Raw genomic sequence first — 22,532 nt, 5'->3', positions numbered from 1 at the left:
AAGGCTCCGCCACTCTTTCTCACGTCCCATTGGTTGGAACGTAGTCACATGGCCACGCTTGGTTGCAAGGGAGGCTGGGAAATATAGTCTTTTTGAGACACACCCGCCGCTATAAACTGGGGTTCTCTTTCGAGCGCATTTAAGGACATTTTCGTCCGTAAATGCCTTCGGCGGTCAGCAACAGAAAATCCTGCCTCAACTGGGCTTAAGCAATGAGGCACGTATTTTCTCCCGCCCCCGCCCCGTGGCTCCTGGATGTTTCCCAGCAGGCCTCCCTACTTCGAACCTCCTGGACTCCTCTCGGCTCTGTTGCTCTGTGATTCTCTTGGTTCTGCTCCTTTTCGCGTTGCATGCTTCCTCAGATGGGCACCAGTATTGCTGCAGCTACTCCAGACGTCTCATCATGAAGCCGCAACAGCCACAGACACTGGGTCCACTAGGAACCTTTCTGTGGTCAGCAGAATAACAGTCTCAAGGATGTTCACTTCCAAGTCCCCAGAACCTGGGAATATGTTACGTTGCGTGATGAGGGGGATCAGATGAAGGTCGCAGATGGAATTAGGACTGCTAATCAGCTGCCCTTGAGGTGGGGAGATTATCCTGGATTATCTGGATGGGCTCAATGTAATCATAAGGGTCTTGGTGAGTGGAAGCAGGAGGCAGAAGAGAGAGCCAGAAAGTTGGCAGCATGAGGAATCAGCCCACATTGCTGAAAGGGTTATAAGCAGAGGAATGCAGAGGCTTCTAGAAGCTGCTCCCACACACACACCAAGACCTCTGTCACATCTCGTTAGCCAGAAGGGGGTTACACATCCATTCATAAACCAATCCCCAGCAAAGAGGTGAAACAGCGGTGAAGATTTATGCCAGCGCCCGGATAGAGTGGGCTTCCCTGAGTCCCACAGTGGGGAGTGGACACCCAAACAGTATCCAGGCTCTGTCCACAAGGAGGAGGCTGGCAGGTGGCTGGTGTCCAGCAGTGTCTGGCCCCAGGAGTACAAGAGGCTGGACCAAGAGAAGGCAGCGTCGTGTGCAGGGAGCAATAGTGGAAAACCTGTAAGGCAGGGGACAGCTCAAAGTTACCCTACACGGAATGACTATAACAGAAAACAAGACACCCACTGCCTTGATTGGCAATGCCTTATCTGATATCTAAACCCTGTGCCCTCGGGAATTTGGACTCACTTGTCCTGGGTTGAATCAGGTCTCCCCAGAAAGACATGTTCAAATCCCAACACCCCCTCCACACCAGTGATCTGAGAAGACCAGGAGGAACTTCACTCTGTGGGTTCCCGAATGCTCCATGAACCTGGAGGCTGGGGCAAGGACCATTTCCAAGCATAATGGGGGCTGCCCTCCTGCCCCCTCTAGGCCCTTCTCTCCCAGGCTGCTCCCCGGGAGGCACAGCCCAGGCTCCTCTGAGCTGCTGCCTGCTGACCCAGCTGCCAGCATCTGTTGCTGTGGCAACCGGCTCGGCCCCCCGCTGGGACACCATCGGAGCTGCTGGTGACATTTGAATATGGACAGTGTGTTAGATATGAGCACTGTATCCGTGTGAAACCTCCCAGTCACTATCATCACAGTGGGTTCTAAAAGCAAATCCTGGTGTTTAGGAAATATACTGTGGTGTGCTATGGGTGAAGGGACATTGCACCTCCAGTCTTCAATGGTTCAGAAAAGTGCATTTAAATATGAGTGTGTGGGGGTGGCTGGGTGGCTCAGTCGATTGGGCATCTGCTTGTCGGCTCAGGTCATGATACTGGGGTCCTGGGATCAGCCCTGTGTCGGGCTCCCTGCTCAGGGGGGAGCCTGCTTCTCCCTCTCCCCACCCCGCTCATGCTCTCTCACTATCTCTCTCAAATAAATAAAATCTTTAGAAAAATAAAGATAAATAAATATGAGTGTGTGCATATGGATGACAGATATGTGTAGACACAGAACATGACAAAGCAAACGGGGCAAAGTGCAACCAACTGGTGAATCTGGGCAGAGTCTACAGGAGTTTCTGGCATGAATCTTGGAAATTTCCTGTAAATTTGAGATTATATCAAAATAAAAAGTTATGAAAACAACATCCAAAGTGCAGAGTTCTGGACCCCTCCAAAAGACCTGGCTCTGCCGGTCTAGGTAGGCCCAGGATCCAAATTAACCAGCAGCTGAGGAAAAGAAAGGTGTTGTGGGTTAGATGATGTGGCCCCCATATTCAAGTCCCAACTCCCAGAACCTGTAAGCGAGACCTTATTTGAAAACAGAGAGTTTGGAAATAAACTTGAATCAAGACAAGGTTGTCCTGGAGTAGGGCCCCTAAATCCAATGACTGGTGTCCTTATAAGAAGAGGGAATAAGGAGAAGGCTTTGGAGGACAGAGGTTGGAGATGGGACCAAGCGTCTACAAGCCAAGGAAGGCCAAGGATCCTAGACACCACCAGGATCTGGGAGAGAGGCTTGGAACAGGTTTCCCCCCTGAGCCCCCAGAAAAAGTTAGCCATGCCAACACCTTGATCTTGGAGTTCTGGCCTCCAGAGCAATGGGAGAATATGTCTCTGTTGCTTACACTGTCCAGTGTATGGCATTTGGTGCAGCAACCCAGAAGACAAGTCCAGAGGGCATCTTGGGCAGGAAAGTGGGGGGAGGGGCCGCTCACCTCCCCAGATCCTACTCAGCCCGTTAGGGAGCACTGAATCCAGGTTCAGACACTTCTAGGAAGAGCTGGCCATGGCCCTGGACAGTCAGTCAATTATTCACATACACTTTAAGCATACATTAGGCACCTACTCTGTGCACACCCCGGCAGAGTGGGGACCTAGCTTTGAACAAAACCAACAAAAAATCTCGGCCCTCCTGGAGCTGACGTCTCACCTAAGGTCACAAGGGTCACAAGATAATAAGCGATTTATGGGTTAGGAGGAGAGAAATCCAGCAGAGGCAGGGTGGCCTGGGGGCAAGATAATTAAAGTGGCCACAGGAGGCTTTACCAGGAGGGGAACTTTGAGCAAAGATGGGAAGGAAGTGGGGAAGTAGGGGGTGGTGCACCGGCAGAGGTACAGCCAGAGGAAAGGCGTAGGGGTGAGGTATGTGGGAGCACAGGGCACCGGTGAGGCCAGAGTGGAGTGAGGTGCTGAGGAGGGGTCAAAGAGGGTCCCATGACATTGGGGCTGTGACTCTACAGGGCTGGCCCACCACCCTGTGTATGGGTAGATGTGTGTGCGCGGTGCGCCCGGCGCACCCCTGACCTCCCCCAACTCCCCTGACCCCCCACCCCGGCCTGCGGGCAGCCCCCCAGGGCTCCTGGAACACCCGCACGGGAAGGCTTCCCGGGCCCGCAGGTGCTCACCGGCGCCCTCTGGCGGCAGCGTGGGGAACAGACCGCGGGGGGCGCCGGGAGACGAGGGGGGAGGGGACTGCGCTGGTCCCTGAGGGGCGGGGGGAGGGGGAGGGGGAGGGAGTGAGATGGGAGGGACGGTGGGGGGACTGGTGGGGGAGGAGGGACAGTGGGGGCTCGCCAGGAGGGGGGAGAAGGGGGGGAACAGTGAGGGTGAGGGTGGGGGGCAGGTGAGTGGGATGGCAGGGAGGGGGGAGAGGGGAATTCTGGGGAGGGCTGGGGGTAGGGATGGTGGGGGAGAGGGTTAGTGGGGGGGATCTCACCAGGCGGAGGCTCAAGTGAGGGCAAGAAATGGGTGAGTTCTGAGAAATGTTTTCGTATCCTTTCTATTGAAATATAGCTTACAATACAGTAAAACGTACAAATCGTAAGTGTATCAAGTTCAGTGAGCTTTTCTAAAAATTGAACTAGAAGTCACATAAAATAAAATTAACCATTTCAAAGTGAACAATTCAGGGGCATCTGGTACATTCACAATATTGTGCAAGCCACACCTCTATGTAATTCCAGAACATTCCATCAGCTTAAAAGGAAACCCCATCCCATTAGTCCTCACTCCCTGTCTCCCCCCTCAGCCCCCGGCCCCCGCGGGCCCCCTTCCGGTCCGCGGATGAGCCTGTTCCGGACGTGTCACCCACGTGGACGCACACCCCGCGTGGCCTCCGGTGTCTGGCTCCCTCCCTGCGCGTCGTGGGCTCGGGGTCCGTCCCCGGGGGCCGCGCGCGTGGGCTCCTGGCTCCTGTCCATGGCCGATGGGTGGGTGAACCGCATTGTGTGTATCTATTGATCTGTGGATGGACATTGACAGTTTCCGCTTTTTGGCAGCTGTGTGAACATTAAAGTACAAGTTTTTGAGGCAAAACAGATGCACCCGTTTCAGTCCTTCGGGTGCATCGGGGAGTGGAACTACTGGCCATTCCATGTGTCAGGTTTGAGGCGATGCCAGTCTGTTTTCCATCCCCAGCAGCCCTGTGTCAGGCTCCAGTCTGTCTAACCCTCACCAACACGTGTTCTCTGGTTTTCTCGATCACGGTTATCCTGTGGGTGAGAAGCGGTATCTCCTCGTGGTTTTGACTGGCATTTTCCTGGTGCCTGATGGTGTTGACCATCTTTCCATGAGCTTGCTGGACACTTTTATATCCTCTTTGGAGGCGTGTCTATTCCCCTCCTTTGCCTATTTTTTAATTGGGTCGTTTGTCTTTTTTTTTTTTTTTTACTGGGTTGAAATTTTTAAATTTTTAAAGTATATTCTGGATACTTGACCTTTATGAGCTCAGTGAGCATGTATAAATAAACTCACCGCTGTAACCACCACCCAGACCAACATATGGACAGCAACAGCTCCCGCAGGCCAACCTCATCCCCCTCCTCATGACACCCCCCCGCCGTGGCCACCACCCTGACTTTACCACCCCACATTCATGCTACCTGTCCTTGAACTCCTTATAGATGGAACCGCTCAGCATGTCCACACGCTACGCGTGAGGGTTCATCCATGCTGTTCACTCTTTGCAGAGATGGTTCTGGGTGTGTTTGGAAGGCAGAGCCTTCTGGGTTTGCTGGTGGGTACGACAGCGTGGGGCTGAGAGAAGGAAGCCTGGCGTGACCCCCACCCACATCCCCGCATCCAATCTCAGCACATGCCAGAGGTTTCATTTTTTTTAAGATTTTATTTATTTATTTGTCAGAGAGAGAGTGCTAGAGTGAGCACAAGCAGTGGGAGTGGCTGGCCAAGGGAGAAGCAGGCTCCCAGCAGAGTTGGGGGAGCCTGACATGGGGCTCCATCCCAGGACCCGGGGATCGTGACCTGAGCTGAAGGCAGGTGCTTACCTACTGAGCCGCCCAGGCGCCCCTGTGCCAGAGGCTTTACACCCTCAGTCTCTTTCAGATATATCCTCTGCCCACTCCCCCCACACACGCCCCATTTCCATACCAGCCCCCTCCTCTGGATACAGCCCCAGCCTCCTCCCATGCTCTGTGGGGGCCAACAGTCCCCCTTCCTCCCAGACACCAGAGGGTCTCTCTTGAACATTTATCAAAGCCCACTATCCCCCCAGGGACCCCTGTCCCGGTGAAGTCCACACACCGCTCAGACCCCTGGCCTCTCGGGGCGCACAGCCCTTCTTGCCCTAGGTCAGCGCCGCTCTTCTCCTTCCCCTCCCCATTCCCTGCCTCTTCCTCCAGAAGGCTCTCCGAGGGCAGGGCTCTGGTCACTCAGACAGGATACGTACCCCGAAACTTAGCGACGATGCTGCTGGACCCTGTACCTCAGGGGCTTGGGCAGGCGCCACGGGGAGGTGAGTGTCTGCTCGGCGATATCGGAGACGCCAGCCAGAAGACTGCAGTCCAGGTACACACTGGCTCCATGAAACCTCACTGGGACCACCAGCCTGACCCCTCCTGGGCCTGGGCCTCCCCCCAGCATGGCACAGGGCTCCGAGGGTGAGCATCCCAAGAGGAAGCCAGGCCAACACTGTGTTCTCACTGTGGCCTGTCCTTGGAGGTCACATGGTGTCCCTTCAGCCACGTTCTGTTGCTGCGGAGCAGACACGGGGCCTCCCGGATTTGAGGAGGAGGACCCCGAGAATCCAGCCCTTGCTGGGGGTAGGCCAGGTTCTGGAAGAGCACGTGGGGCTGGAAATACCATCCCAGAGGCCATCTGTGGAAGCTGTGGTCTGCCACAGCAGGAGTCTTGTCTGCGTGGCCTGCCGTGGGGTCCCCAGTGTCCAGCTAAAGGCTCGGCAGGTTGCAGGCACTTACTTGGTCAATATCTGCCACACAAAAAAGGAACAGCGAACATGTATTGAGTCATGCCAGGCACTTCCCATGCTTTCCCTCTTATCACCCTCATGTGAGAAGAAAGCACCCTAGGACTTGCAAAGGGGCAAAATGATCATTCTGTGCAGTGTCACTGTAGGCCAGGGGCTCTCCCTGGGCACCTCCAACACTGGGGCAGGGTCATTCTTTGGGGTGGGGTGGTCCTGGGCCCAGTGTGGCATCCAGCAGCATCCCTGGCCCCCACTCACTCAATGCCACAAGAACCCCCAGTGGGGGAGCGGGAGGGTCAGAGGGAGAAGCAGGCTCCCCGCTGAGCAGGGAGCCCGATGCGGGGCTCGATCCCACCATCTGGAGATCGTGACCTGAGCTGAAGGCAGACGCTCAACCTACTGAGCCACCCAGTTGTCCCTATGCCAGAGGTTTTCACCCCAAACCACCGTCAGGTTGGCAAATACGGGCTTGGCTGCTAACCTGAGGACTCGCAAGCTGCAAACATGTGAACTCTGTCCACAAGCCTACATTTTATTGCCTAACTAGTTTTGCTTCACCTTGAACTTGGAACGTGAGTCTCCTTTGAAGCAGCTTCGCCATCCCTTTGGTCCTCAGCGTGCACCCAGATAAACCTGTGACACACGTGGTCACTGGATGTTTGATGAGGTTTATGTTGTGACTCTCTGCCATTGGCCCACCCCCAGAGCTGAAAGCAAGCTTAGCACCTTATTTTGCACACGGGGAACCTGAGGCTGGCGGGGGAGGTCTTGCCCAGGGTCCTCTGTGGGGAGTTTAGGGACCTAGGGTTGCCACCCATGATTCGAGGGACCTCCCTGACATCAAGGAATAAATAAGAGGCTCTGTGGCTTGGCTGGGGGAGCGGAAGTAGGGTTGGGAATCAGGGGTGGCCTGATCCAGGGACTCGGAGGGTTAGGGAAGTGACAGGGATGGGGAGCCCAGGAGTCAGCCAGGGGCTGGGGCTGGGGGGAGAACTCACGTGTCACCATGGCAATGTGAGCCCCCAGGGAGGGTGTGGACCTGGGTTGGAGGGTCCCAGAAGCAGCCGAGCTAGAAAGAGAAGACGGCCCAGGCTCCGCTCTGACATCAACTGCAAATTTGGGCATTCCCCAAACCACCGTCAGGTTGGAGAATTCTCTGGAGGGGACTCGCAGAACTCACTGAACACAGGGAAAGGCTGTACAGGGCACTGGGGCTGAGGGAGGTGCCCAGGGGTGGAGTCAGCAGAGACACGGGAGTTGGCCTCCTGCCACATCCGGCCTGACCCACGTGGCTGACCTCAGTCTCAGGTCCACTGACTCAGGGCCCCAAGGCTTGGTCTCGCTGGTATCAGGCGTGTTAAGGTTCACCTCCCAGGCCCCTCTGGACAAGGTTAAATTCTGGGCCAGCTCTGCCGGGACCAGGTTTGGGAGCCACGCCTGTACGCCTCAGACCTTGCCCCCAGCCCCACCCGCACGGTGTAGAGTGCGGGGTCCTGGGCGGAAACCGACTCCCAGAAGAGCCGGGCCCGAGGGCAGGCAGGGCCTGGAAGGCTGGGGGTCAGTGCCCCTCATGAGAAGGAGACTGGGGGGGTGTGGCAAGATGGGGGACGGCAGCGCGGGTGAGGTGGAAGCCTGCGGGTCTGCGCCCAGCACCAGTAGGAACTGCCTTCCTGCCACCTGCTGGCTGGGTTTGCCCCCCTGTGCTTCAGTTTCCCCATGTGTGAGGAGGGTCAGCAGACTTGCTGCATGTGGGCCAGCCTTCGCCATCCATTTTGGGCTTAATATATGGGCCCTGCACGGTATGTGCATATCTTATGTAATGCTGGAGTGGAGTAGCATCTCCATGGTACAGAAGGGGAAACTGAGCCCCAGGGAGCCTGCAAGCAGCGGAGCCAGACTCTCCGCTAGCCAGAAACCCAGGCAGCGGGAGGGGGGAGAGAGGCGCTCCCCCCCCCGCCCCCGTGGGGAGGAGGGCATGCAAACGCGGGTCCCTCCATCCCTGCGGTTCCTTTCTACCGAGGTCGTTTCTTCTCCTCCGGGTCCCCAGAGCCTGCTAGGGCAGCGCCCCCCTCCCAGCCGCTGAGGAGCTGAGGAGAAAACAGAAGCTTAATTGAATCCCACACTGGAGGGAGGGTGCAGGCAGCTGGAGGGAGGAGCAGGTGCTGCTGGGAGAGCCGCCCTCCCCCCCCACCCCCGCCCTTGCACCAGGAGGCCGAGGGAGAGCCCGGCCTCGGTGGGTCTGTTGGTAGCCTGTAATTATTAGCCTAATGTGATTATACTAATTATCATCGCAATATTGTGCCTGCTTCCGCGGAGCGTGCCTGAGCATTGAGCCCTTCTTCCCACAAAGGACCTCATCACAACCCAAGCATTGTGCATGGGGCAGCTGAGACTCAGACATGCCATGTGACGTGCCCAAGGCCACATCGCCTGCAGAGTGGAGAATGGGGGGCTTGAATTCCACCTCGGAGCCTTCCACCTGCACTTCTCCCAGACGAGGGTTCAGAACTCTGGGCCCAGGGAGGTGGGAGGCAGGTACGACACAAGCAAAGGTCCTGGGGAAGGGGCGTGAGCCACACGGTGGGGCAGGCACAGGGTGGGTCTCCAATGCGGGGATATGGGGCCATGGGGACCCCCATACCCAAGCCCCCTTCCTCCACCTCAGGAAGGTCCTCGCTGCCCCAGGACCCCTTCCCTGTTCAGATTCTGCCCCTTCTGCAAAGCCCTCCTTGATCAGTGCCCTGAGGGAGCGCCCTCGGTTGCCATCATTCCCAGCTCGGTGGGACATACAAACCCCAGGCCTTCCGGGGGCTGCCTGCCTTCTGCTTTCCCATGTCAGACTGCGACAGCCCTAGGTCAGCGTTGTTTCTATTTCCCCAGACTGAAGATCTGCTGTCTAATGTCAAACTGGTTTAAGCCAAGAAGGGACTTTATTGGCCCTCTGGACTGAAATGGCATGCAGTTATGGACTTCAGGCACAGCCAGATCCAGGTGCCCACAAGGTGAGCAGGCACTGGACTCCTCCTCTCCTGGCTCTGTTGTGTGTGGCCTATGCTGGCTCCACTCAGAGAAAGGGGCAGCATTTCGTGATTGGCACCCAGTTGGGTGCCTACTGCTGGCGGGGGCCCTGGATGTCCCTGGCTCTCCTGAGAGTAGCTACATTTGCGGTGGCGGCCAGGCTGCAAGGAGAGAGGACTGATGCCTCCCCTGGTTGCACCCTGGGCTGAGCGCTGGGTGCAAACACAGACCATCCTGCTCAGATTGCTGTCACAGGCAGTAGAGGGGGATCTGACCTCAATGGGGTATGGGTTGCCCTGGGAAAGAGAAGGGGGTTGAGACCTAAAGGCAGAATGGAGCACTCGGCAAGGGTGTTTCCTGCGAGGAGCCGGCCCGCAGACAGGAGGAAGGAGTCTTCTCAGGCTGCTGGTCCCATTTGGGTATGTCCTTTCGGGTGTCCTGAGGAATGGCCAGTCACAGCACACACACGTGCACATGCATGACATAGCTTGTTACTGACTTGCACAGAGAAACACACACACACCACCCGTGTAGACATGAGAGCGTGCGGGCACACATGCATGCTAACACACGCACATGGCCACACCGACGTGCATGCGCGCCTTCACGTGCTTGCACCTGCACTGTGTCTTGTGTGGCTACAAACAGGGCTGCACTCAGCATGCACGCGGCCACATGAATACACTCACATGTGTACAGAGGCACATGGCTGTGTACATGGCACACATGCGTGCATACACAGACATGTGCGCACGCGCACACACGCACACAGGCTGCCCAGCAATCAGTGGCTAGCAGGGAAGAGGCAAGAAGGTACTTGGTTGCCCTGGCAACACATCCTGGGACCTGACCAGGCCTTGTTCTTGTGGCTCATCTGGCAGGCTCTCGGGGGTGGGGGGGCTGCTCGGGACCCTAACCCCGCACAAAGGCTCCTGGTGGCTTTGTAACGGACAGTCTGGACCCCACGGGGCTAAGAGGAGAGAAAGCAGCCAGGCCCAGGGTCAGAGCAGGAGTCAGGGACCTGCACTGGGGGAGCTGTGGGGAGAGACGCACACTGCCCTGGGGTGTGCGAAGGGGAGACACAACTCAGTCCTGGGACCTGTGTGGGGGTACAGGGCCCTGCATGGGGGCACAGAGCACTCTCAGCCTGCCCAAGAATCCCAGAGGAAGCCAGCTCCAGTGCACAGGTCCGACGGGACCCCAGCTCTGAGCCAGCAGTGGGGGGTGACCCAGCCCAAGCCTGTCTGTGCTCCTGCCCTACTGTGCACGGGTTCAAGGCCCCCTCCTTTCTGGGGTTGCTCTGCTGTGAAGTGGGTGCACACATAGGAGGCCAGGCACACCCGGGGTGTAGGAGCTGCACGCAGTAGGGCCACATCCTGACCCTCCCACCTGGTTCCTGGGTTCTTTACCTGTCACTTGGGGCTTCCTTGCTGGCCCCAAGGGGGTCTTATTTCCAGCATACAGCAGGAACCCAATAAATGCTCCCAGGCAGAAAGGCCGACTGCTCAGATGTGTTTGCTCCCCCCGCAGCCCCCCAGGCTGGCAGGACCCCCCAGGCCTCCCAGTTCTACGTGGAGGGCGTTGGCTGCACCAGGACGGGGCGGGCATGCCCAACACAGGCTTTGCTGAGTAAGGGGTAGCAGGGAAGCACTTGCCGTCCCCTGGAACCCACGTCCCTGACCCTGCATGTCTTCCAGGCTGTGGTTCAGGTGTCCCTTCCTCCCGCCGTACCCCCCGACTCGATGAAATGATTCTGCTCCTGTCCCCAGCCTCCAGGGCTCACCTCTGGTCGGCACCACCTGGGAAGGCTTGTCTTTCCAGCTTTGCCTCATCTACCTCTTAATCCCAGAACTGGGGTGGGGGAAGCACAGCTCCTTGTTGAGCAAGTCCGTGAAGGTGCAGCTGGCCTTCTTCGATTCTCCGGGCCTCGGTTTCCCCATCTGTCACACAGAGCGAGTCAGGAGTAAACAGAGCCCACGTCAGCCCGGGCTCTGCGCTCCCTGAGACGGAGGAGGCCTGTGCTGACTGACCTGCTCTCCTCCTCACGATGTCCCCTCTCCAACCCCAGCCTCCTGTGACGGATGCCACCTCCCATCACGCCTCTGCTGGAAAGGGTTCCCCACATGTCTCGCCAACTCAGCCCTTCCACCGAAGGAGAACACGGGGAGGCAAGGTTGGGGAGCCCCAGCTAAACGCAGCAGCCCAAGTACCAGCTGTTCCTTAGGTGAGAGCAGGGGTGGGGTGAAGGGTGGGTGGGACCCTCGCCCTTTACCGCAGGCTTCCAGTTCCCCAGTGACTCTGCAGGGGCCTAGGCATGGGGTCAAGCCACGGTTTTCCAATGACTCATCCGTTACTGGTCAGGCGCCTCGTGGGTGCCCAGCATGGTGTTGGAGCTGAGGGTACCACTGACCAAGATGAACCTGTCGCAAACCCAGCCGGCATGTGAGCTGAGATCCGATGCAGGACATACTGAGAAAAGTCCCCTTCTCCAGCAGAGAGGACAGGGAAGCTTCCTGGAGGAGGTACCATCTCAGCTGAAGCCTGAAAGTGCAGTTGGGGGCTGGGAGGCGTTCCAGGCCGAGGAACCGGCATCGATGTGAATGGCCTGCAGCCCAAGCCTCCAAATCATGTGTCTCCAAGTCATGTGGGAGTGGTGGGGGTAGCCTCCTGGCTGAAGCACTTGCTTTCTGCTATCTGTCTGATCTCAGGGGCTGGGGCAGGCCAGATGAGGGTGAGGAGCAGGTCACGGGGGATGCTCCTGCTTGGCAGCCGATGGCATCTGATGGGGTCCCTGTTGGTGATGACGCTGCAAGTCCAGTGTGTCCCCAAGTGGGCAGAGCCTGGCCTCCTTGCAGTGGCCACAGTGAGGGGGCCGGTTCCAGTCCTGGCTCTCATTAGCTAGGCTGCCTTGGGCATATTACTAAGGCACCGCTGCCCTCGTCCGTGAGGTGGGACGCTGTGTGTGCAGATGGAGGGCGAAGACAGAACCGCTGAATAAATGCATGCTAGCCGCCACCGCGACGGGGCCCAGGGTCCCCAGGGGCACCACCCGGCTGCAGTCTGCCTTCCCACCCCCACCCCAAGCAGGAGACAGACCCAGAGGATCCAAAGGGGCTGAGAGGACTCCGACGGATCAGAAGGCCCCCACCACCCTCCCTGGAGCTCAAGGCAAAATTCCTCTTGTTATTAAACACCAAAGCAAACAGATCTCCACCCCCGCACTCCCGAAACACCTTTATTGCACTAAAAACAGCATTTATAAACAAACACACTTGGGAGAGGGTGTCTTAAGGATTTACCCACAGTCAACTTGGAACACAAAGATATCAAACAGTGCAGGGACATATAAAATGGGCCCTCCCCAGAGGGAAAGCAGGGGTTGGGGTCAGAGGGAAGGGAGAGGGTGCAAGCTCCAAGCATCTGACTCAGTGCAGGCTCCTCTGTCCACCTGCTCCAGCCCACGAGCCTGGTCCTGGGGGGTTCTCCAGGTTCTAGAGTAAAGGGGAGCCCCCCTCTGACGCCAGGAGCAGGGAGCATGAAGGAACAAGCCCAGGACAGAGGTGGGGAGGGGAGAGGGGGCACAGCAAGGGACCTCAGCTCCAAGGGCCCCAAATCCTCAGTCCCAAAGTGCAAACAGGAACAAGTGCTTTCCCCGGGTATGGGGGAAATTTCCTTCATCCCTCCCCCAGTGGGATTTGGAAACCTAGTCAGGAGAGACAATGTTTGGATGGGGAGGGGTACCCCAGGATCCCCAGGGACTGCGCCGTCCAACCATCAGGCAGCCAGGCCTGGCCCCTGCTTCAAACTGTACCGTTTCTGTTGTGTTAAGCTGGGAAACATCCACAAACATCATTCAAGGACCCACATACGGACACAGTTTTAAACCCATGCAGCATGAAGGCGCACAACCAGGGTCCTCCCCGCCCACCAGCTTCCACCCACGCTAAACAAAAGCTATTTACTGTGTGGAGTGAAAACCCAACCACCAGTCCCTGGCCATCACTTCCTGGCATCCTGCGGCCAAGGGTGCTGCGCAGGGGGGTGGCAGCCCCCTGCCTTGGAGGGACGGGGCAGAGTGGGGGCTGGGGGCTACGCTCTGGGCCTGTTCTGAGCAACCCCTCCAGGGGCGGGAGGGTCCTGAGCATGAGGTGGGCTGGCCCAGCAGGGCAGGCGCTGGAGGAAAAGCAGACAGGAGAGCTCCCAGGGGCAGGAGGGGAGCCCGAGCCTCCGCTGTCCTCTCCCGGGCCTTCCTCCACTTCCAGCCCCACAGCAAAGGTGCCTCCCTTCTCTGCCTGTCTTCTCCCAGTGGGAGGCACCTGCCTCGCTGACCTGCTCTGCTCTGGAGCCTAACCCAGGTGGGGTGTCTCCTGCAGCCTTGTGGGTGCTGTTGGTGGATCCCAGACCTGGTACTGCTGTCTGGTGGGGGCAGAGGGGGCGGGGGGGGGGGTCTGGGGGGGCCGGGGCTGGAGGACTCTCATGCAACCAAGGGAAATATTGGGCTCAGCCTCAGAACTGGCCACCTCTAGGTCTGTGATCCACTTCTGCGGCCTCCAGGCCCTCTGGGCCCCTGCAGGGTCACTGGGGAACTGGGAAGTAAAGGGTCTCACAGGTTCCTGGCCACGCCCCCCGCCGGAGAACCCCTTTCCAGAACTCTGAAAGGGGTGAGGCAGCATGGAACTTAGGGCATGGGGTAGGGGGGTGCTCAGCCCTGCAAAGTGTCCCCTTCTCTTCCTTGGCTGCCCCCTCTCTTCCTCCTCTGAAAAAATTAACCCATGAAAGATAGTGTTCCGGTCACCGTTGGCAACCCAGTAACCCCCAGCATGGACGGCAGCCCAGCCTGAGTTTAAACAGCCCTCCAGCCCCACTCCTGGCTGCTGGCCTCCTGCCCACAGGGATCTGAGTGGGAGGGAAGGGGGTCTTCCCTCTGCCCCCTGGGGAGCGAAGGAGGGAGGGAGGGAGGCAGGGAGGGGCCTTTACAAGAAAGGGAGCAGGGAGGTCAGCGGAAGCTCTTCCTCCCCGAGCAGCGTGTCCCGCTTGAGGCTGCTGCCCTTGTTGACCACCTTGATCCTGAGGGCCAGCTTCCGGACACTGGCCGGCCCCAGGCCATCGAAAAAGAAGTCCTCGTTGAAGAGGGGGTGGCGGCTGTTCTTGATGATGGTGCTCCGCTGCTTCTGTAGCTTGCCGGGGACCAGGCACAGCCCCACACAGCAGTTGATGCTGTGGGCGTCACACAGGCGGTCATAGAGACCCTCGGCTGCCAGCAGGCGTACCCGCAGGCGGGCCTGGGCCGCCTCATACTCCACCAGCAGCCGCACGCTGCCCCGCAGGCCCATCCGGACCACATGCTCTGCACGGGGCACCTGGCCAGTCTCAGGGCCCGGCTCTGGGGTGGCCCTGCGGGTCAGGCGGCGCCGCGCCCCAGGGCTGGTGTCTGGTGCACTGTCCTCAGCAGACAGGGAGCCGTGGCGGCCCGCCGAGTGCTTGAGCTGGCTCACTTTGGCCTGGCTGTCCTGGGCAAACCCTTTCAGCAGCGACACAGAGCGTGAGAGCAGAGGGGACCCGAAAGGGGAGGACTCCGCTGAGGACCCTGTGTCACTCTCCCCACCACTGAAGTAGCGGCTGGGGCTCATGAGGGCCCCGCCAGCCTCCCTGGGCACCCCATCGCCCCCATTGGCCTTGACGCCCCCCCGACGGCGGCCAGCACCTGGGGATCCCACCTGCGCCAGGGCTCCATGCTCGCTGTGGAACAGGGACTCCTTACGCCGCGTGTGGGGGCTCTCTGCCAGTGTGGCAAAGCCATAGGACGTCTGAGCCTTAGGCACGGAGGGCAGGGACATGGCGCCCTGGGCCTGGGGGTCAGCGTTGGTGGCAGCCTCCTCTACCGGCCAGTCCTCCGCACTCTCGATCTGGATCACGTGCCGAGTGGCTGCCTTCAGCAGGCTCTTGCTCTCAGCTGCCAACTTGGCAGGCAGCCGGGGGCTCCGGGGGGCTCGGCGGGGTGTCCCCGAGGCCAGGTTCTGCTCCGACGAGGCGGGGCCCAGCTCAGCCTGCCCCTCAGGATCTGCGGGGCCAGCGGGCAGTTTGGGGGGTATGAAGAAGTCAGGGATCTTGTCAGGTGTGAGCACATTGCTGTACAGGGGCCCCTTAGAAGCCCTGTCCCCAGCCTCGCTCCCAGGAGTGACGTTTTCCCCAGACCCCCGAAGGCGCTCCAAGAACCACAGGTTGGTTTTCTTCATGGGGGCAGGCAGGACGGAGGTCAGGAGGAGCTCTGCAGAGTCTGGGAAGAGAAGCAGGGGTCAGGAGCTGCGGGCTCCCAAATACCGGGGGACTGGAAGAGGGGGCTCCTGGCGCCCGTGTAGGGTCCACAAGGACAAGGTCCTGGTCAGCAGGGCGCCATCAGGGTCACTCAGGGCGTGTCGCGCTTCCCCTCCCCTCCCACGAGAGAGCGGGCTTAACTTCCCAGACCGGAGAGCCCAAGCGAGGGAGGTGGGGGGCGGCGCTCCGACTCTTGGGAAGCTCCCAGGGGAGAGGGGCCCCTCTCCCGCCCCCACCCCGTTTTAAGGATCTCAAAGCGCTTTCTAAAGGGTCTGCGCTCAGTCCAAAGGGAAGACATCCACGGCGTGTGTGCGGACCCCCAGGATGTCCCAGCCCCGCGCCCCCCACCCCAAGCTCCCACCCACCTGTGGCTTCGCGCAGCGCCGAGGGCCCAGGCACCGGGGTGAGGCAGGGAGAGGAGGTGAGTCGGGGGCCTGACAGAGCAGCCAGCTGACCCCTCCCGCCAGTTCTCCGCCCCCCACCCCCGCCAGACGCAGCCTGGGGTGGGGGCGGGGGTCCCAGCAGACCCTGCGGACCGTGGCGGGGGTCCCCGCACTCACCTGCCCCGGGGTGGTGGCCCGAGGCTGGAGTCTGTCCCGCGGGCACGCCGGGGTCTTGGCGCGAAGGTCCGGGGCCCGCGCGGGGGAAGCGGCCGCAGCTCCAGCACGGGCGGCGGCGGCAGCGCAGCAGGGACTCATTCACCGGCGGCGGCGGGAAACCGCCCAGCCTGGCCGCCGCGCCGCCGTATTCCTCCTAGTACGGCCGCACAAGCTTCCCCAGCCTCCGCCCCCGCCTCGCCCCGCCCCCAGGCCGCAGGGGGCTGCCCCTCGGCCGGACCCCGGGGGCAGGTGGGTGGGCAGCAGGTGGTGGCGCCCTGTGGATGGCCACCCCTAGCGCTTGAGCCTGCGGACCCGCGAAGTCGGGGACCCCCGGGAGCCCCTGGCCCCTGCCTCAGTCCACCCGGGCGGGGCCCAGACCCACACTCGCTGTGGGCAGGTTCTCTGGAGAGCCGCTTTCCTGACTCCAAGTGATGAATCAAGCAATGGCAACAAGGGGCGTAACTAAATTTATCATTGAGCGCCTTGTCCGGGCCGGGCCCCTAAGGACTCACAGCAACCCGGCGGTGGCTCTCCCCCGTCAGTGCGGGACGAAGTGAGGGTTTCCTTCCGGACATAAGGACCCAGCAGCTAAGCCGCGCTCCTCCCCGGTAAACGGTAAATGGGTGTCCACTCTGCAGCCGCCCAAGGAGCGGCCTGCGTTTCGAGAACAGATGTTTATTGAGCAGCTGGTGGACGCCGCACCCAGCCTTCTGATGATTCCCAGTGCCAGGGACGCCAGTGGACAGGTACATAGGTACATTGTAAGTGTCGGTTTGTGGCTCCCGTGACAATCGTGTAGCAGGAAAACGTGATCCGAAGGGAGAGGGGCGAGCACCCCCACCATGCTGTTCACAGTTCAGAGACTGATGAGGGGCGGGACCAGGCCGCAGCCCCAGGCCTGGCAGCTCCTGAAACCACAGGGTCCCCTGGATGCCACCTGCTCTTGCCTTGAGCTCTGCCTGCCTCAACTTCTGCTTCCTCACCCCTTGCCTTCCCTCCCAACTCCATGTCCCCTTCTGGACCCTAAGGCCAACCAGTCCCTGGTCCAGTCTTGGTCTGTGAGAAGCCAGCAAGTTAGTGGATTGCCAGGACTAACCCAAAGCTTGGACTTTATTAAATTATGATGGTCCAGGAGCCTCCTGTGTTCCTCATTGCGGCCCCAGCTAGGATGGGGGCTGGTCTGCTGTGACTGCTGGGTCATCAGCAGAAGGGGTGCAGAGGGGCAAGTGGGAGCAGGGCAGAACTCCCTTGGAGTGAAGTGGGGTTTGGAATTCCATTGTCCAGACGCAAAAAGCAAGGCTCTGAAAGGCCCATGACTTCCCCAAAAGGTCTGTCTCAGCTTTGCTCTCTTAGCAAACACTGAGCCCCTTTTTGTGCTGGGCAGAACACTGGCATGGCCACAAAGTCCAACAGGGGAAGAAGATGCCAGTGAGTACTTCAGTTCACCTCTACCTCCAGGAAGCCTGCCCTGCCAGCCAGCCTGGGCGGGCTGGTCATCACAGCCTAACCATGCCCACTGAACCCCAACCTTAGCTATGGTGAGGAATGCCCCAGAGCAAATATTTGGTTGATGTCCACTGCCCCTGTCGGGCCTGGAGCTGCTGGGAGGAAGGCAGGAAGGCAGCCTTATCCCTGCTGTGACCCCAGGACACTGGGGGGACACTTTAATAAATACCTGCCAGACCAATGGATGAACTAGCACCACAGTGAAAAGCATGAGTCCTAGAATAGCGCTCGGTCCTGCAGCGGTCAGGAGGGGGCACCTCGGAAGCCACAAGCCACCTTCCTCCATTGCACAGACAGGGAGAGTAAGAGTGGCGCTCACAAAGGGGAAGTTTCTGAGTCCGGTCCGGGGGGTTTTCTGACGATAAGCCGGCCTGGGTACCGGGGGCTTCACTGCCCACTCCCCCATACCCAGTTGGGGCAGGGTCTCCTCCCAGTTGGGTTGAGGGAGGAGGCCTTGAGCTTGTTCTGTGCTGATGAGTAACTGGGGACTCTCATCTGGAGGTGCTCTGTTGGGGCTGGAAGCCTGACACTGATGCTTCCTGTGGTGTGACCGCTGGCAGGTGCCCAGACCTCTGCCTCTATCCCCGGGGCAGTTTGCAGGCATAAAGACTGCCCCGGCACCACAGCCCCAGGGTGAGGATGAACCGGTGAGGACATGCAGAGGGCTTACAAAAGGGCCTAGAACACTGTGATGGGAGCTCTGGTCATCATTTCGTGGACGCTGCTACTGGTGAGAAAGGGGGCTGGCCCGGCCTCGAAAGGGACCCCAGAACCTGACCCTCACCACAGCCAGCTCAGCTGAAGCCCCTCCCCTGGACCCCCACCCCATCACCTTCGGGGGCTGGGGAAACCAAGGCCCAGAGAGACAAGGAACCTCGGGATAGGTCCCAAACATCTGCCTTCGGAGGTGCGGGGTCCAGGAGGCGGGCCCTTCCAGCTGGTTAGTTAGCCTTGTGGTCCCTAAACGGGAACCTCACCCAGTCCACAAAACCTACTTCCTCTGCAGAGCCCTGAGGCTGATTGGTGTGGTGTGGCAGATCCCCAGGACTCCCCCCACACCCCAAGCTGCAGCCTTCCTGAGATCAGAGATGCGGAGGCTGGGAAAGGGGCCCAGGTGGTATTAACCAGCCCCTCCCACCCTGAGTCACACCACCTCATGCTGCATGGCCTTGGTCCTCAACTCCCACCCCCCAGGGACCTAAACTTGTGGGAGAGAAGAGGGACAGGGTGCTTGCCAGGAGCCAGACCGCCCCCTGCAGCCACCCGCAGACAGGTCCTCCAGGAAGCTCAAAGAAAAAAGCCCCAGTCCTGAGAAGCCTCCTTACACCCATGTAGCTCTGGCCAACAGCTTCTCTGAGCTCTGTCTCCTCCCCTGGAAGAGGGACCGGAAGGCCTGTCCAAAGCTCCCAGGAGAGACCTCAGCCCAACAAGGCACAGGTTAACCCACTGTGGAGGAGGGCCACAATCCTCAGTTTACAGACAGGGAAACTGAGGCACAGGCGAGTAGCCCAATTCAGGGAAAGGAAGCAAGCAGTCCAAGGCTACATGGTGCCTGCCTCCCACCCCAAGGCTCCCTGAGGACAAGGCTGGCCCAAGGAGCATTTGTCGACCAAATAACTGAGGGTAGATGGGGGCAGGAGACAAGTATGGGGCACCAGCGGCAGCCAGGCTCGTGGCCCCCATCACTGCATGGGCACCCCAGACCTGGTGTTCCCAGCTCAGAGAGCAGGACAGGGGAGGTGATGGGGTGGGAATCCCAGCTCTGCCACCTCACCCTCTGAGCCTCTGCTCCCCCTTCTGTAAAGTGGGGAGAATCTGAGCACCCACAGCCGGTGCCGTTCTTAGCACATGCTTCAGCAGGTGTGCCAGATACATAGAGGCTTTGAAGGAGGACACAGGAGACCGAATGAATGAACAAAGTGCATTAGGACCCCTCTCTAGCCTACAAGTCTCTGAAATCGGATACTTTTGGAGATTCCCCTAGTCCAGAACCCAGTGAATTCTCCCAACTGCCCCCCATTCCTCTCTTGTCCCCAACAGTGTACTTCCCACTTGGGAACCCTATCATTTCTGTGCTTCAAAGCTCCCCAGCAGCTCTCCCTGGCTCCAAGCTTCCCCCTAGCCGTGTCCTCCACTCCACCACCAGCCACACAGGTCATCCTTCTGGTCTCTGAATGTGCTGCGAGCTACACACCACAGGGCCTTTGCACATGCTATCACTCCTGCCTAGAACTCTTCCCCTGGGGCTCTCATCCTCCAGACCATATCCCCTGTGTCATTCCCACCCTCCTGGATTTCCTGGGCTAAGTTCACATTGTCATTACACACTTAGCGGTGATTTGCTGCTTGATGTCACTCGACTGTCGACTCCATGAGGACCGATCGGTCTTGGTTACTGCTGCATCCTCATTACCCACCAGAGGTCCTGGCAGATAAGGGGAGCCCAACGCAGGCATACTAAAGGAGACCAGGATCGGGGGACGGGTGGCTGGACCAATGAATGGAATGAATAATGGATGGATGGGTGAGTAGATGATGGATGGACAGACTGGCCCCTCTAAAGTAAGAAACGAGGCATCAGAGTCCCCTCTGGCTCTGCCTTTTGATAGCTTCTCCCTCCCGCGCCCCAGTTACAGACAGAGTGGCCGTTGCTCCCCACACCCTCACCAGGCTCCCCCAGAGCATGGGGGTGGGGCCTGCTGATGAGCCAGACCCTGGGCACAGGTGTGGCCCCGGCAGGGTGTGGTGAGGGTCAGGGAGGCCTCTTCAGGATAGTCAGAGGAGGGCTCCCAGGGAGAGATGAGGTCTCTGGGAGGGAAGGTGTGGAGAGGCACTGGGGATAAGCAGGAGCTCCTGGGGAGACCGGAGCGGGGACACCTAAGAAGTCAGGCCACACTCAGGGCTAAGTCAGGAGCAGTCAAGAGGAGAAACAAAGAACCGTTTGCCAGATATTCAGGGCATCCTGAAAGACAGGGGTCTACAGCATATAGGAGATAAACTAGAGTGTTTCCCAGGAGAGGACAGGGCTGTGTCTAATAGAGGAGTGGGGTGCTTTTTCTGGGGGTGGAAATAGAAGTGTGAGGGTGGTGCTGGGACAGTGCTCCCCCACAGGGACACACCTCCAGGCCTGCACCCTCCTCTCCATCCCCCACACCCTCCAGCTGCAGGAGGACTCACGTGTGCCTTGGCTTTCCACCTGGGAGACTGGCCTTGGCCTCCCAACCCAAGGGCCGCTCAGTGTCAGGCAGGCTGGCTTCCTCACCATCATCCCCATGTGTAATTACAAACAGACCCCAAATGTCCAGTACAGGTGGACAGCTGGGAGGGCAGGGCCCTCGTGGCCACCCCCCACCAGGGCAGGTTGTCCGGGTGCTGCCTGGATGCCCCCCACTGTCCCAGCTGAGCCCTGAGCTTCCCCCCTACACTTCAACATCCACAGGTATCCTGGCCTGAGGACCCCAAACACCTCAATTCTTCCCCATAAAAGACAACTGTGCACTGATTTTTCAGGTGGAGAAACTGAGCTGTCAAGGACAGGAATCCATCTTTCCAGAGAGGTGAGCTGAAGTCCCTCTGGGGAGAGAGATGGTGCCTCCTGAACCCGGTGGGGACCCTGGCCAGGGCTCGGAGAGAGAGGACTGGGTTTCTGTAATATATTTTCTTTAAAGGTGAGAAAAGTTCTGTCTTTGGTATGGACACCCTCACCCCAGGCAGAGGGTGGAGGCAGGCAGGGGTCGGTGGGATTAAAGGGTCTTGGCCCCCATCTCTTGGCCTCACTGGCCCAGCCCAGGGCCGGCTGGAGAAGGAAGATCTAGAGGCCCAGCCGGAGGAAGGAGAGACAGCGGCAGCTCCAGCCTGACCAGGGTCCAGAGACAGGCTGAGGAGCCCGTAAGGCCACGACAGGGAGCATCTGCAGAGCGGGAGCTGAGAACCATCACCTGGGGAAGAAAGAGGAGGAGAGGTCAAGGGTCAGCTGTGACAGCAACCAGAGACCTGGGTCCAAGTGGCCCCCCGAATCTTAGTTACGGGGCCCAGTGAGGGTCCTCAGGCTGAGGGGCCAGGGAGAGGTCTCAGCTCCCCCGTGTCCTTGCAGTGTGACCTAGGGTAGTGCCTTCACCTCTCTGTGCCCTTCCTTCTTCTGCGAAAATGCTCAGAACCACCTGGGACTTAGGAGGCTTTGGGAGGTGCCAAGCACCATGCCTGGACTCGGCCACTGCTGCCATGGGCATTGTTTCTCAGGTCACACACCCCTTTGGGGATGGAAGGGAAGCACATCCTAACCTAACACGTGCAAACACACAGCCCCAAAGGCACAGCAGATCATGTCAGTGTTCCATGTGCCCACTCCCAGCCCCTAAAGCCTGTCCCCAGGCTGGAAATCCCATCTGTGCCCGCGGCCTCAGGCTTGGCTGGGGACCGGGAGGCAGGAAGGGGCCATGGTCAGGGGGACTGGAGAGCAGCCCAACCTGGCTGGAAACTCCTCTCTGCGGAGCCCTGGGGGAAATTCCACAACCCTCTTCCCTTGCAGCCCCTCCGTCCCCAGCTGAAGCCCCAGCTCCTGGCTTCCCAAATCCCAGGTCCTATCTCTCCCTCCTCCCCAAGTCAGTGCAGCCCAGCTCAGCCACACCTTCTCCCACCTAAACCACCCCCCACCGCCCCCAGAAGCCCCAGGCTCTCACCACAAAGGTCCTGGAATCACCCAGACCTGCCTGTCCCTCCCCAACTCAAAACCCTCCCATGGCCCCCCAGCACCAAAAGCAAAAGGCCAAGGGTTTACCTTTCCATCTCCCCCACCTCTCCTTGAACGCCCACCAGACAGACCCAGGCCACCCTAGTCCTTCCTCTGGTGTAGAGCCACCTCCTCCCAGAGATGTTTTATCACCAGTTAAACCCAGAGTTACCATGACAACTCAGCAATTCCACTCCTAGGTATAGACCCAGGAG

The 22,532-nt window shown here is 59.3% G+C and overlaps 2 protein-coding genes across 3 annotated transcripts in view; both read right to left on the bottom strand.

The window, feature by feature from the left end:
- Positions 1 to 12,389: 12,389 nt before the first annotated feature.
- On the bottom strand, positions 12,390 to 16,222 carry C2CD4C (C2 calcium dependent domain containing 4C). The gene is made up of 2 exons (XM_073887202.1): positions 16,044 to 16,222; positions 12,390 to 15,445 (listed from the first exon to the last, which is right to left on the bottom strand). Exon 2 carries the CDS (start codon positions 15,402 to 15,404, stop codon positions 14,142 to 14,144), a length of 1,263 nt encoding a protein of 420 aa, XP_073743303.1. The 5' UTR covers positions 15,405 to 15,445; positions 16,044 to 16,222; the 3' UTR covers positions 12,390 to 14,141.
- Positions 16,223 to 16,741: 519 nt separating this feature from the next.
- SHC2 (SHC adaptor protein 2) overlaps positions 16,742 to 22,532 on the bottom strand; it is a 33,633-nt gene continuing 27,842 nt past the window's right edge. For both annotated transcript variants that reach the window (XM_025861354.2, XM_073887225.1), the window contains exon 13: positions 16,742 to 21,526. The gene's annotated coding sequence lies outside the window, so the exon portion shown is untranslated. The remainder of the gene's footprint in view (positions 21,527 to 22,532) is intronic.

This window comes from Callorhinus ursinus, unplaced genomic scaffold, assembly GCF_003265705.2.
Source record: "Callorhinus ursinus isolate GAN/ISIS: 27379988/994484 unplaced genomic scaffold, GSC_fseal_2.0 scaffold77, whole genome shotgun sequence".
Taxonomy (NCBI): domain Eukaryota; kingdom Metazoa; phylum Chordata; class Mammalia; order Carnivora; family Otariidae; genus Callorhinus; species Callorhinus ursinus.
This window is presented reverse-complemented; position numbering and strand designations above follow the sequence as displayed.

What these genes read in the sequence shown, in the direction of transcription:
- C2CD4C (XM_073887202.1), bottom strand. Translation starts at nt 15,404, where the DNA reads ATGAAGAAAACCAACCTGTGGTTCTTGGAGCGCCTTCGGGGGTCTGGG.